The sequence below is a fragment of the Falco punctatus genome, assembly GCF_963210335.1.
Source record: "Falco punctatus genome assembly, chromosome: 10".
Lineage (NCBI taxonomy): Eukaryota > Metazoa > Chordata > Aves > Falconiformes > Falconidae > Falco > Falco punctatus.
Genome location: NC_137590.1, coordinates 26,612,261 through 26,626,555, shown reverse-complemented (window position 1 = coordinate 26,626,555; position 14,295 = coordinate 26,612,261). Strand labels below are relative to the sequence as shown.

Here is a 14,295-nt window from a genome sequence, read left to right as displayed (position 1 = left end):
GAAGCGTAGACAGAGCTCACGCATTACCTAAGCACAGCCCCAAAGCGTGCTACCCAGCCCTGCCCCTGCAGCAAGCCCCAGGGGCCGAGTCTCCCACTGAAGTACGGGGCTCTGATGAAGATGAACGTCATATGCTGTGCTAAGTTTTTCTGAAATGGAGAACCAGGGACATTCCATGTTTTGTTTTATATAAAACTGTAATATATTTTTTTGTTTGGAACCTGGCACAGGCTTTATTATTATTATTCTTATTATTGATGACAGCATATATGTGGTTTTCTTAATCATCTGCCACAGTTTCTAGCAGCCAAAGCAAACCCTGAACCCAGAACACCCACCATAACTAATCCCCCTCTTTTTTTTTTTATTTATTAACAGAACAATAGTTTAAAAAGTAGTCAGCAAAACCACCTACAACCTGTGAGCTTGATGACAAAGCTTATGGTGCTTGCAAAGCAAAAGCCTGGCACTGACTAATCTTAAGGCGCTGGGAAGCACATACTTACATTCTGCAATGGTGAGGGGAGGGTAGGTTAGGTAGAAACCCACCAGCTCAGCTGACAGCTGATTAAGAAGGTTGCTGGAAATAGTGCCATTGAGAGTTGTGCTTTGATTGTTCACTACGTAAAACAGAGTGACAGCTTGGGAGACATTGGAGGTGTTCAAAATCTGAAACAAAAGCAAACAAATAATGTGTAGCTATGTTTCAGCTCAGTTAAAAAGAAAAAAAAACAACAAAAACCAAACAAAAACAAACAAACAGAAAAAAAAAAACAACCAACCAAATCAGTGCAGACAAACCAGGAAATGTTAACTTGAACAATGGGTTAGATCCAGCTCGCTCAACAGGATTGTGTAAAACTACTTGTGTGATACTTTAATTCCTACTTTCACACATGCAGAGTTACTGGAGGACAGCAGCAGGCAGGAAAAGTGCAGTCCGGGCTGGAAATGCATCTCCCTGTTTTTATCCAGAAATGCAAGATGAGGGAGAGGATGCTTATCAGAAAAAACGTTCAGTGTTTGAGGCAGAGGAATTAGGCCTGTATGTCTTGCTCTCTTTGCTGCCTTCCTAGCGCAGTTATCTAAACCTACACCATTTCCATATGAAATAAAGGGCTATCATGTCTCTTCCGTTCCTAGCATCTTATGGTTTTCTGCTCTCCTCCCCATTTCAGCTCTATGCCAGTCTCTCCCTGAGCCCAAATCCAATGACCGCATTTAAAGACCAATTCTGTTTAGTAAGTACTGGATCAGATGCTCAAACACTAGTTTCATGCAGGAAGCAGAGGGGCAAAGGCAGGGCAGGAACAGAAAAAAACCATGTTTTCACAGAAGACTCATGTCCTGGGACAAGAGGGTTATTTTTTTCACTGCTGATACTGTAGATAGGGCCAATAGCATTCAGCGTTCATTAATGTTATTTAAATACCCCATTTTTATGATTTGGATCACTACATAAAAACATGTAACATGGTATAATAAAAGCATCAGAAGAAGAGTTCAAGGTCCGACAAAGGTCTGCCTAGCCGACATCCACTTACAAATAGCCAGGAGCAGGTGGCTGGAGAGTGAGCACAGGGCAAGAGGAGGAGACTCTCCCCTGCATTGTAAGGTTAGCCCACAGCTACGGCCCAAGTAATAAATTTTATGCTTGGGTTTAAAAAGGGTCCATGACTTTTTATTCTATGTGTCTGGCCAATTGATTTTTGTAACTTCCATACTTTTGCTCCAGTTACATCCAGACACCTTCAAGTTTTTATTACCCACTCTCTGAAAGGATTCTCCTTTTTATTTAAACCTGAGTAGTTCTGTTATAGGAAAATCCAAATGATCACTCCTGATTCACTACACCACTCATGGTTGGAGAACCATGGTCGATTCCATTTCTTCTTGCATGGAAGCTGTTTCATGCCTTTCACCCACCTCGCTGCCCTTCCCTCTAATGCTGCAGTGCAGCAACACCTTTGCCGAATCAGCTCCATCTGCTCCAGACCTGTTCCTCAGTTTGGAATTACTCTAAAACCGTCATAGTGTCTGCTGTCTCACTTAGTCTCTTGCACAGTACTGGAATAATTTCAGAAAAATTTATCATGAAGATCGCACCCTTGAGCCTCTTACTTCCCAGTTTCTGTCTTGTCTCCTATCACTTCCTAGGTTGGCAATACCCACAAAAACTACCTTCTTTTAGGGCTCTTTACAAAAATCTCCTAGGTGCTTTGTGAGATCTGCCACTTCTGCCATGAGTGAATTAGCCACCATGAAGTTCCCCTCAGCGTCATGGGTCCAGCTATTGAAAAGCTTGATAATCGCTTTACCTGCTGCAGTTGGCCATCTCTTGCCATGTACTTCTCTCCCTTTCTGAGCTCCTCTAGTTTGAACACAAGCTCACAAGAAACAGTACCAAAGTAACTAAGCAGAGCTCTGAAAACCAATTTTTTCCTTCTAGTAACCTACATACAAACTATTCCAAAGAGCACGAGTCCATATACAGATTTTTATCTTAAGTTGAACACATATCATATCACCCAAAGGATAATTTCTTTATCCCTGAAGGATGGCACAGAGCATAAGGGTGTTGGCCCACTATTACACATAAAGGTCTGCAAAAACCAAGCCCTTAACGGTGAATTTGGGTCTGTGAGTATGGAACTGGAATGCACAGGGAAAAAAAAGAAAATAAATACATTCCATTAATTCAGATCTTATAAAACAGCTACGTATGTCACTACCTTTATACCTGAATAGCCTCACTGAAAACAACTAATGTGTCACAATAATAAAATATTCTTCCAGATTCATATTTTTACATATTTATTTTTATCTGAACTTCACTTAAATCATTTAGCTGCAAACAGTAAAACTCAAATTCATGAAAATAACAGTAACCATCTTCTGTAATTCATGCATTTATAAGTTTTCCTGCAATACATAAAACAATCTTTCAAATGAAAGCATAAACTCACTCCCATAGTGGCTATCAAAGGCCTTATGTTTAAATACAAGCACACACATAGCAAAAAAATAACCCAGAGAGTTTGGCAACAGGCAGTGCCAGACCACACAACATGGTACCTGAACTGTTAAGTTGTTGCTGGTGTTTAAGACCTTTCTTTCAGCATCCTGAAATGCTCTCTGTAACCGCTGCTCCATGGTCTGAACAAATTTGCATGACTGTATATTGTCTGTTTGACCCACAAACTGCAGCTCTGGAAAAGGAAAAAAATCTATTTGTATGTGGGCAAAATATTCTTGGTGGCATAACTCTGTAATACCTGACAGCAAAACAATCAAGTCACAAATTAAGCAGGTGACGATAACGTCACATAGGATCGGTTTATGTCATTCAAGCACTGCGCTAAACTAGCCTTAATTAAGACAAAAATGTAAAAATTACATTGCGTTATTAGAGCTGGTAACCTTCACAAACAAACGGAGATTGTTTCAACAGTGATATATAAGATGGTAAGACCAGTTCAATGTACCTATACTTACTCAGAGCCAGACAGTGAGTGAAATCATTCCAAAACACAGGTTATACTCTTAAATCTTGCAGGTCATTTGTTCTTGCAAGACATAATCAATCATAATATTGATTCTCATTCTGTTTGAGCTAGGAAAAAATGTACTTAACTAGGTAATTGCACTAAGTATGTGTATATAAACATGTAAACACGCACATAAGAAATCTTTTTACAATCGGATATGTTGTTTTACAGCACACTCTGCCCTTTTGTACCTTACACTGTTCTGCTGCACTGCACCTGCTCTGCCCTGACGCTTGCTACAGTACAGAAGGGTTAAACAGCGAGCCTGGGTCAGACAGCTGGGACCCTGGTCAAATCCAATGGGTTCAGACAGAAAAATCTGTGTGTGTAGATAGATATATATTTATATCATATAGTCATGTTTCTCATCTGATTGTTCTCAAAAGAGACACATGTGTTACTGCACAACCTGTCCATTAAAGTCTATTCAACAGACCACCAATTCTTAGTCAAGCATACTGCCGTGACATCCCTAACGCAACGCCACTTCATTTCACAACAGGGCAGCAGAGGTGACAGCAGAGCATCACAAAGGGCAGAGATGCACAACATAGCATCTGTCCTGCCTGTGCCGGGAGCATCAACATGGGAGGCAGGATGGCAAGGGGGAGGAGGAGAATCGTGCCTGTGCACTGAACTGTTAACACACAACCCTGGGCACGGGCAGGACCTCGCTCACCTGTTTTCAGCTGGAAGTGGTATGCAGGAAGGGGCTTCCATGGCAAGGCCAGGGCTACCACGGACTGGAGATGTGGTACGTGCTGCTTTATGTCTGCTGTGGCGTTGCTAATGCCATACGCAAGAAGCCTTTCAATCACAGCAGTGGGCATAAAAACCAGTCTCCCCCGTGTAACATAATAACCAACTGTTAAGTTACTTGATTGCTCCAGGACTTCGACCTAAAACACAAAAGGACATGATTTTTTTTTTTTTTCCCCTCCAGTTCAACCACTATTTGATAGGACTTCTCATCCTGAACATGTCCCTCTTGCAGGGTTTTTTATGCTGTAATTTCCTATAAACCTTACAGGAGCAGTTAGTGTCAGACCAGACATGGTATTAGCAGAACTGCTCAGAGCTTTGGACCCAATCCATGCAGCGCGTGCTCCAAACTGAAACATTGCAGTCTTGCTACGACAGCTCACACACTCCTAATTTAGGCTGGGGCTTCATTCATGTATAGATACTGGGACATTTTACTTATGAATATACTAACTTAGGAGTAAACTCATAACAGCCTTGGACTCAGCACAAACTCCTGCCTAAGTGTCCGGGAACCTGCATTGCAGAGCAGAGTGCTCCAGCAACCCACCTCAGTCTGTTCTTACACGCAGCTATGCAGAGGTTCATGCAATTCAGCTGCAAAGTGATGAACACTTCACCCTCGTTTATTTTCAATAAAATGTGTTTTCTCCCTGCTCAGGAATTTTGTCCCTGTGGAATTGCACTTGTCAGGTACTGGGTTTTCAAACCAGTGAGCGGACTGACAGTAATGACACCCCCTTTACCAGCCCTGCTCTTGCAGTTGATCCAGGCTGAGCTCAGCAGCGCTTGGCTGACTGTGAACCGGAGTCATTCCCAAGCCGCAGGGGGGGGAAGAAACTGTTGTTGTCATAGTCGTTTCGGGGAACATACCAAAAATAAGTTTGCATTTCTCTCTTCGATTTTATCAGATAAAGTGGTAAAAGCTTTGGAGCAGTCCTTATATTTTTAGACCCCCGGAGTAGGTGCCACCTGTGCCTGCTTTCTATAGGAAAAGCTTGGCGCTCCCCTCCAAGAGGTTTCCTGCATCCAGAACCACCCCTGAAGCTGCAGCCCGCTGGGATTCTCTTGGTGGGAGAGCTGTGTCAGTGAGATCACGCAGGTGAGCCCAGCACGCTTACCTGAGAACTGACGTTTTGGTTGAAAGCTTGTCTCAGCATTTGGTTGAGTCCTTTTCTCACGCTCTCCTTGAAGGAATTGCTGATCAGCATCCTCCTTGTGTTCAGAAACAGAACTGTGGAACAACAAAAGCCATGTGTTGGCTGGAGACATTACCATGCCACTGTTTGCTGGTTTTAATTGTTTTATGTTGAGCTAGCTGGGTGGAGATAAAGCAGCTAGAATCTGCAGCGGCTCAGCAGCAGGCCAAGTTCCCTGTTCATCCCATGGCAATAGCCTGTTGGTTTCAGAGTCTAACAAATGCAATTTCTTTAGCAACAACAAGGCTTTTCCACGCTGTCTTTCCAAGCAAGGTACAAGGCCACTCAATTGCCTGCAGACAGACCAGTGCCGCTCAGGGGACTGAGCTGGTGCCACACAGGCACGACTACGTAAAGGACGTGCACTTCATACCTTCACGGCCAGAGCTAAACAAAGAAACGTGTTACTCCACTGCTACATTTATTTTCCTTTTAGGAAGTGTCTGTAACAGTGTATTTATTAACGTTGTCACCAGCCTTTTCTTTTTCTCTTATAATTTGCAGAAAGGGTTTTATAGTTGCGCTTAAGTACTTTCTATCATATACTGTATATAAGCTACTTCTATCTTTAGAAACAGGCGTTGTACTCATCATGCTACTGATGTAGATATTCAGCAGCTACTAAAGATACATTAGGTCCAAAAGCTGCTTAGTTCAATGTCCCCAGTATCATTCAGGTCTACACAAGGTCATAAACTCTTTTTTTGTAGCTGTTCTTTGCTGCAATCTCCAAGATAGACACATCTTCTGGTGCTGGGCTGTGCAACTGTAAGGTGGCCGCAGGAAGCCAGGGCAAGGAGCCTCTCCAGACCCCTCCCATTCAGAGCTCCTGCAGTAAGGAAAAGCTGTCTGTGAAACAACAGAGACAGAAGTGGTACTGTTCACATCGAGAGCTCAAAATCCTCCCATTCTGAAGTGCACAACTCTAATACTAAACATTATTTTCAAATGAAGCTTTATTGCTAGAATTAAGTATTCATATGTAAACGGGGCCAGAGACCGAGGCAGGTTACTGCACCATCTCCTCCAGCGGCACAGCCTCCTTACTGCAAAGCAGAGACCAAACCATCGTGTCACACAGGGATGTCCACCCACATAGGTGGTTCTGCTAGATCCCCGCCGTCACCCACCCAACTTCAGAGCACCTGATCTCACCCCTTCATTTGACACATCCACTGTACAACCCAAGCTAAAAATAAAGGCAGTGCCATCCCTATCTAGCAACCCCACTTCTATCCACATGGTTTGTAAGCGCAGCCGCCTCGTCCCCAGATTAACCACTAATGCCCCCATGCTCTCTGACACTGCGGTGTATTTCCCACTTGTCACCAGTTGCCCCAGGTAGACAAGCAAGGTCCTGTCAGCAAATTCAGTGGCCCCCCATACCTGTTTTAACCATAAGGTTCCTGGAGAGCCGGCAATCCAGGGGCGGAGCTGCCGTCATGTTAGCGAAAGCGGCTGCTGCCGTGGTGTCAGGAGGAGCAGAGGTGTTTTCCACGGGAGTAGGGGGAAGCCTAGTTGTTTTCGCTGACGCTGTAATAGATGTCAAAGCTGCTGTAATTGTCAGTGGATAGGGGGTTGATGTTTTGGTGATTTCTGAGCTTGGGAACTTCTGGGTGTCAGTTACTGGTGTTTCTATCTGCCTTGGTACATGTGCTGTGGGTGCAAGCATGGAAGCTGTGACCGTGGTGCTTTTAGGGGTGATGAGCATAGCTGTCATGTCCACGTGTGAGGCAGTTGCGTTTCTTGTTGCAAAAGGAAAATCTGTGTGTGTCCCTACTGAGCTTGGGTCCGATGTCAATTTGGTGGCAGTGTTATTTTTTGTTAGTGTCAGTATCGGTGTGCTTAAAGCCATCACAGACGGCAAAGGTGTGTTTTCAGTGCCTAGAGAAAAGAAGGAAGAAGCTGGCACTGGTGAAGCTGGAGATGATTTTCTTGTTAGTGGTTTTGCTTCTGAAGTTCCTACTGTAGGTATTGCACCAGAAGATACTCCAGATAACACTGTAATGACAGAATGGGTAAAGTTGGTTGTTGACAAAAAAGGAGAAGTTAGTTGTGTTGGTGATGCATGGACAGCAGTTATGATGACTGACTGCAGAGCACTGGTGGTAGGGGTTTGCAATGGGATGCCCTTGGTAGCTTTATTAGATATATTACTGGGAACTAGACTATGCCTTGTAGCACTCACGTTCCACTCCTCCACACTAAATGTAGCTGGATTTTTATCAGCCATAACCAAATAACCTGAGGATTCTAATTGGTTATCTGCAAATTCTGGCAAATTGCCAGAACCGATGTCTTCTTCTGTAATAAAGCTATGCAGGGAAGTTGAGCTAGGAGGCTTGGTGGCAGGAGAGGGGGACTCGGGTGGCAGTACGCTGTGGATGGCACTGCTTTCATTGCTGGCCGAAAGAACCGAGTTGTCAGCGAGCTGAAAAGCCAGTGTTGGTGGTGTGCCTAAGGACTTTGTCATTAAAGTAATCTTTCCAGCATCAGTTTGTGATTCTAGAGAGCTAGGGAAAGCACCTGTATCATTAACAGAAAGCACATGTAAATGGAGAGGTGCTTCATAGCGGATACTGGTGTGAACATCCCCAACAGTGAAGACATTAGCCATGTTTTCAGATGTGCTTCCATGTTTTTTTTGCAGGGGGTCAAGTACCAAAGTGGTAGCAAGGGATGAATACCGAATGGGAGATGTTTTCAGTGCAAATGCACCTACATCCGATTCTAGAAAACTATTCAACTCTGTTCCATCAAAGGGTGGATTCAAAACGTTTTGCCTAGAGTTTGCAGATATATAGTTTGCTGAAGGGGTGGAGAAGGGTGGCTGCTTATCTGTATTAACTTTCTTTTGCAGACTTGAAACTACTGAGTATGGTGCATGGTGCTCAGTTTCCAATGGAGAATTACTTGGAGGAACTTCTCTTATTGCCGTTTTGACTGAAGATTTTACTGAAGGAACACTAACGCCAGCTGAAGACAGCAGTGCTGTATTAGTCCATGTAGAAGCCAAAGTTGTGACTTCAGGAGAGCTGACAGGACCTAATTTGCTTTTTGAATCAGCATTTGAAATCCCAGAAAAGCTGGAGCTGTGGCTGTCCATTACTGTTGTCATGGAAACAAGTGATGGCAGCGTACCCCACACTGAAGGCAAGAGCGAGGTGAGCAGCTTTCTATGAACGGAACGTAATGTCTGGTTAGAGGTAGAATGATTTAAAGCTCTTGGAGGTGAATATTGTGCATGTGTAGTCACAACAGTGGGTGCCCTCACATTCCTGTCTTCATTTGCAGTTACATCTGGACTTTCTGCACCTTCAGGTGGAAGATATGCAGTCACTGCAGCTAGATCAGAACTAGTCCTGGCTGTTTCCAAAACAGTGCCTGGTATCTTTGATTCTTTGGGGAGTTTACTGGTTTGGATATCAGGAGAAACTTTTGAAAGCTGAGATCCATAAGGCAGAACACTATTAGCGTTAAAGTTCACAGACATCTTTGCTGTCACCCCTCTTGTGAAAGGCTGTTGAGCTGTTCTTGCAATGGGAAAGCCATCCAAAGTTGGGACAGTACGTGCAGAAGCAGTTGGCAACTGCATGCCATTTGTCTGATGAGCTCCATCGGTCAGGTCTCCTACAGAAGTCTGACTCAGAGCCACCACAGAGGGATGCAAGGAAACAGTCAAAGGGATTTGCACAGTATCCTTATCGGCTGCTGCTGCACTGGGACCGTCTGCGTGTGCTGGCCTAGTAAGGGAGTCATTTGTCTCAGTTAGCAAGGCAGACCTTGTGCTTGTCAAAGAGGAGTGTGTTGTATTTCTAAAGAGAAAATCTGTTTTGCTTCTAAGTGCTCGTACTGGCAGCGCTGCACTACGAGCGTGCTTTGCATCTGGACCAAGTGATTTTGCCAATGAAAGGGAAGATGTGCTCTCTGTCAAGCTGGAGACCTCAGCCAGGCTCTCAGAAGCTGATGACATGAAAGGTGCACTGGTAGAGCCTGTAGCGCAATTAGTCAGTGCTGTGGAAGACTGCAGATGACTCATTTGCATTATTAGATGTGGAGTACCCACAGGATGGAAGACTGATGTAGGAACCCCTGCTTTATCCTGAAAAACTGATGATGACAGAGGAGTGGCATCACTATTTCTGTCAGTCAACGCTGCCTTAAGTGGCTGACTGTTTGGTCCAGTAGAAGATGCATTATACATACTGTCATTAGGAAACCGTGACAGGCTTCTGGAAGTTACTGGCAGGGAAGACTGGTACATTTTTGACACAGGAATATCAGAGTGTACAGACAAAGAAGAGGGCCTTTTTGAAGGAGATCCTTTTCCCACTGTTTCTGTGAAATGCACTGTTTTCGATCCAAACAGATTGAAAGGTGTGGTACCCATAAACAACTGGGGACCCTTTCTGTGATTCACCATACCGGAATGTACTACAGTGACCATACTTAGAGGACTATTTCTGCTTTCACTAACCTGCGAGCTGGCTGAATCTGTGTTGAAGAAACCTTCAGGATTTGAAGACAAAGGCACTTTGATGGGTAGTACAGCTGGTTTAGAAAATTTAATGGTATGAGGTGACTGAATTACCAATGAGGAGAATGATGGTGATGGAACAGCAGCAAACATGTCTGATCCTGATGTGCTTTCTTTTGAAATGGAGGGTGTTTCTAATGGTATTAGCTGAAATGGCACAGCTGTACTTAAATGTGTCACTGATGGGGTAGTGGACAATGTGGCAAACATACCAAGTTGAGGCAAACCTGATATAGCAGCTGTTTCATCTGCATCTTGAGATGATGACCTCAGAGGTGACTCAGCTGAAACTTCAGCGGGTTCCTGGGATGCACTGTTTCCACTGCCTTGATACAGGGTGGGTGACAGATGAGCTTGATCCAGAGTCCTCGTACGTGTGCCAGTCAGTGTTGTTTTTATCATCTGAAGCAAGTTTGCATTCTCCAAAGTCTGTCCCATAGAAATATCAGCTACAGAAGAAGTCTTAGTTTCTGTGGAAGGCCGTGTCGGTGATAGTATAGATCTCCAATTAGGAAAAGATCCTGTAGAAGGAGCAGCGCTGATATGCTGTTGCCTGATACCTGTGAAATAATAAATAAAATGAGTATATTCTTCCCCAGAAGGAAGAGGTATATTCTTCGCCAGAAGGAAGAGGAGTTACTGTTGCAACAAATCACAACACAAAATGCATTATGTTTAGTAAAATCAGTGATTGTATTCAGAGGGCATAAAAAAAATCAGAGGCAGTTAAAAAAAAAAAAAGCACAAAAAAAAGTGAAAGGTACAACATGATAGATTATAAATGCCCAAAGTTGTTTCATCTGACACAAGAATAAGGAAAGCTTCCTAGACCATACTATTTCAAAATACTGCTTTTAACTGGGATAGTTCAACACACTAAAAAACACCTTCTCCAGCTTGGGACAATTCTTGAGGTTATCATCAGTCATCCCATGTCAAAATAATATGTGAGAAGATGGGTTTAGAAGCAGCACAGGAAGAGTATAGATTCTGACAACCAAGCTTCACTGACTTGGCATGCAGTCTGACATGGGAATAAAGTCAGCATTGGCTGGGTTCCTGTAGGATGCATCTGGAGGTGCTCATCTTGCCAGTTCTAATAATGCATGCAATTACAGACACAAAAGGGAGAAAATAAAACAGGGATGAACATGAGGAAAGGGGGGCAAGATCCAAACCAAATTAGGAAATTAAACTCCTTTTTTGATATGTGCAGATGTACAACACGTCATTTCAAACACCAGTTTACTCTACATTCAACACCATAATGTTCCTAGGCTTTATTTTCTCAAAATGATTACTGTTATTCTAAAATTGTAGCATGGGAAATCTCATATTCTTACTAATTTAAAGATTAACAATCACTCAAGAGTAAAATTTAAGGGGGGTGGGGGGGTGGGGGCGTGTTACCCTCTGCTTCTCCCCTGCCCCCAAGATAACAGATCAAAACTCAGTACTGGCACTTGCTACTATGCCAAGTCGTGTCCCCTTGCATAGATAAACAGAGGCACAATATGGAGCAAGTCCCTTCCCTCCAACTGCGCTGCATCTGGATCAGACACAAAGGATGTCAAAAACTCCTCCATACCCTTACGAGTAACTTTGGGGTAACAGCATGGAAGATTAAGCAGGGCAGACCTTGAGAGACATGGTTATAAAATGAGCTGGGCATTAGTTCCAGCCACAAATGAACCCAAGGGTCAACAGAGCCAACAGCACCAGAGGGGATCAGCCCACGCAAAGAGGAGCCAGCAGCAGAACATCATACAGCACGAGAGAGGAAAATGGGTCACACTGCACCTATTTAAAGCTAAGGTTCTTTCTTGCGATACCCTTGTGCTACACCACCCACCGTCCTTATGCACAGGCCAAAGCAAATGATTAGACTACTCCTTCAGGCTCCTGTGTGCATTCAACAGGAACGTGCTGGAATTACACTCAGCGTGGCATTTTCACTCTACAAAAAAAACTCCACAAAACACCACAACACACATTCCCCCCCAAAAAAACCAAGCAAACAAACCACAGATCTTCTTCTTTATCCCTGCATTCAAGAGCTTTATTAAGCCATGGTGAAGAATGGACATTGACATCTTTCCTCCACTGAAATGCAAGAATGAATATAGATTCCAGAAGCAAATTGGTTTAGGGGAGCTGCTCCAGGATGGGTAACAGAGCAGAGCACTTCCCTCCTAGCAACCAAAAAAGTCCCCAGACCTTCCACTTAACACAGACTAACCTGCACACTAGCATTGTGGAGAAAAGCCACGGTAAGCACACACAGGGCTACCTACAGCAAGGAGAGATGAGCAGGGTAAAGGGAAGCCCAATCAGCTTTTATGAAGCTGCACCAGAAGATCAGCAGGCTGGACAGGAGGCTGCAGGGTCCACCAGGGAACCTGGCCCACCAGGAGATGTTTGCAGCACAGAAGTAACACTGTTGTGTTTGCGCCGTGGCTGCTGATGTGTCGCTGGGGGACCAGGGAACTAAATGACTGGTGTGGCCCTTCTCTGATACTCTACATGCTCCACCAGTTCTTTTAGGTTTCCATATGCTGGGAGGCACACTGTGATTTAGACTCTTCTGATGGCTTCCCCTTGCCTGTTACAGACAGGCAGCTTTTTAACAGACGGTAGGAAAGAAGGAGACATGTATTTTGCTCAACTAGAATGGATTCAAACATATGCTTGAAATTAAGAACTAGACGTGCTTTGCAAAGTCGGGCCTTAGGCAACCTGTAATTTAAATTTCTGTGAGGACATCTCAGCTGATGAAGATGTCGTTACCTGATCTGTGACACCTCGAACTGTCTCATTTCACCTCTAAACTGAAAGCCCACACTGAAAAGTGAATGCAAAGCCTTCACATGGGATTTCTTCTAGCACGTAGTGACATGAGTCCTAAAGGGGAATTAAACAAGTCAATGTTTTCCTGCTTTCTAAAATAGCAAAGTCTGTCAACATCAATCCGCACACAGTCTGCACCATTCCTCATGTATTTCTTCACACTTTGGTTTAACGAGAATAATTACAGGCAGAGAGACAATATAAACCTGAAAAAAAGCATTGAATTGATGTTACCACATTTTGACAAGAAGGAAATCTCCAACAATGTAAATAAGATAAAACAGTGAATAAAAATGTCCTCTAACCACTGCTTGATTCTAGTCCTTCAGTTCTTGTTTCTTCCATTCCACACCAACTGGTAATTTTTCCGTTTACATCTATTAGTGAAGTAAAGCTCTTGAGTTACTGCAGGTTTACAAAAACTACACAACATTTTGCAATCGATATACAATGCTGGCGTTCCACTGCAGCAAATTTTCTTTCATTCTACCTTAATAGAAAGACACTGAATATCAGTATCCATTTCGAACTTCTGCCATTAAATTCAACATCGTGCTAGTAACTGGATGCAGTGTCCAAAAGGCGAAGTTATCTTGCCAATACATGGAGTTTAAACTGAAGTACGTACTTCTTGCTTGAGAATTGGTAGGACCATATCAACAACTACAGATCCTTACCAAATACTGTGCAAACCAAGACTGTATTACGTGGAAAAAGGGTGGACACGGGGAAATATTTCACTTCTACATCTACCAACAGCTGAACACACTTGATGAAACAAGACAATGAACTCCAATCAACATGAAATTAGCAATGAGAACTCCACCCCATGCGTATTGTGCAGAGCCACTGCTTCTACATACCAGTAGCTCTTTGTCATGTCTCAGGATTACCTGTTATCCTTTCATACTTCAGGCTATGGACTAATCGCCACCTTCAACAATCTCAAAACCCACTTAGCAGTAACCTAATTACAACTACCATTGATTAGGGATCTTTTGGTTTGCAATAATGAGGAATATTAATATGTTTCTCATCTCCAATATGCCACAGCAGGAAGTTAAAAATTGATCCAGTTCAGAGAATATCATAGCTTTATAACTTCTGAGAACTTCTGTGAACACCTGAAGGAGTAGCAGAGACCAGAGAGCACAGAGGTGATCAAAAGGAAGACCAACACCTCCCCTCACCCCCCCCAATAAAGCAAAAGGGCTAGCGCATTAGCATAGGCACCCTGTGCCTGGGCAACAGTTGAAAGTGACGCATACATCTGAGTAACGTGTGACAGTAAAAAAGGATAATGAATATTTCACCTCTGGAGCAACAGGTCTCACTTACTGTCCAAATTCTGCCCTTGAGACACCACAGTTGCATGTTATTCTTCACACAGGTTTGATTATTT

The 14,295-nt window shown here is 43.5% G+C and overlaps 1 protein-coding gene across 6 annotated transcripts in view; it reads right to left on the bottom strand.

The window, feature by feature from the left end:
* KIAA1549L (KIAA1549 like) overlaps positions 1–14,295 on the bottom strand; it is a 143,331-nt gene that overhangs the window by 74,400 nt on the left and 54,636 nt on the right. For 3 of the 6 annotated variants that reach the window (XR_013930966.1, XM_080405834.1, XM_080405833.1), the window contains exons 2-6: positions 6,896–10,606; positions 5,432–5,544; positions 4,228–4,447; positions 3,076–3,209; positions 507–669 (exon numbers count right to left, since the gene is read on the bottom strand). Coding sequence is in view for 5 of the 6 variants with exons in the window: in XM_080405834.1 (XP_080261960.1) it covers positions 507–669; positions 3,076–3,209; positions 4,228–4,447; positions 5,432–5,544; positions 6,896–10,606 (4,341 nt within the window). In the remaining variant the exon portion in view is untranslated. The remainder of the gene's footprint in view (positions 1–506; positions 670–3,075; positions 3,210–4,227; positions 4,448–5,431; positions 5,545–6,895; positions 10,607–14,295) is intronic. The other 3 variants (XM_080405835.1, XM_080405836.1, XM_080405837.1) reach the window with 3 other exon arrangements.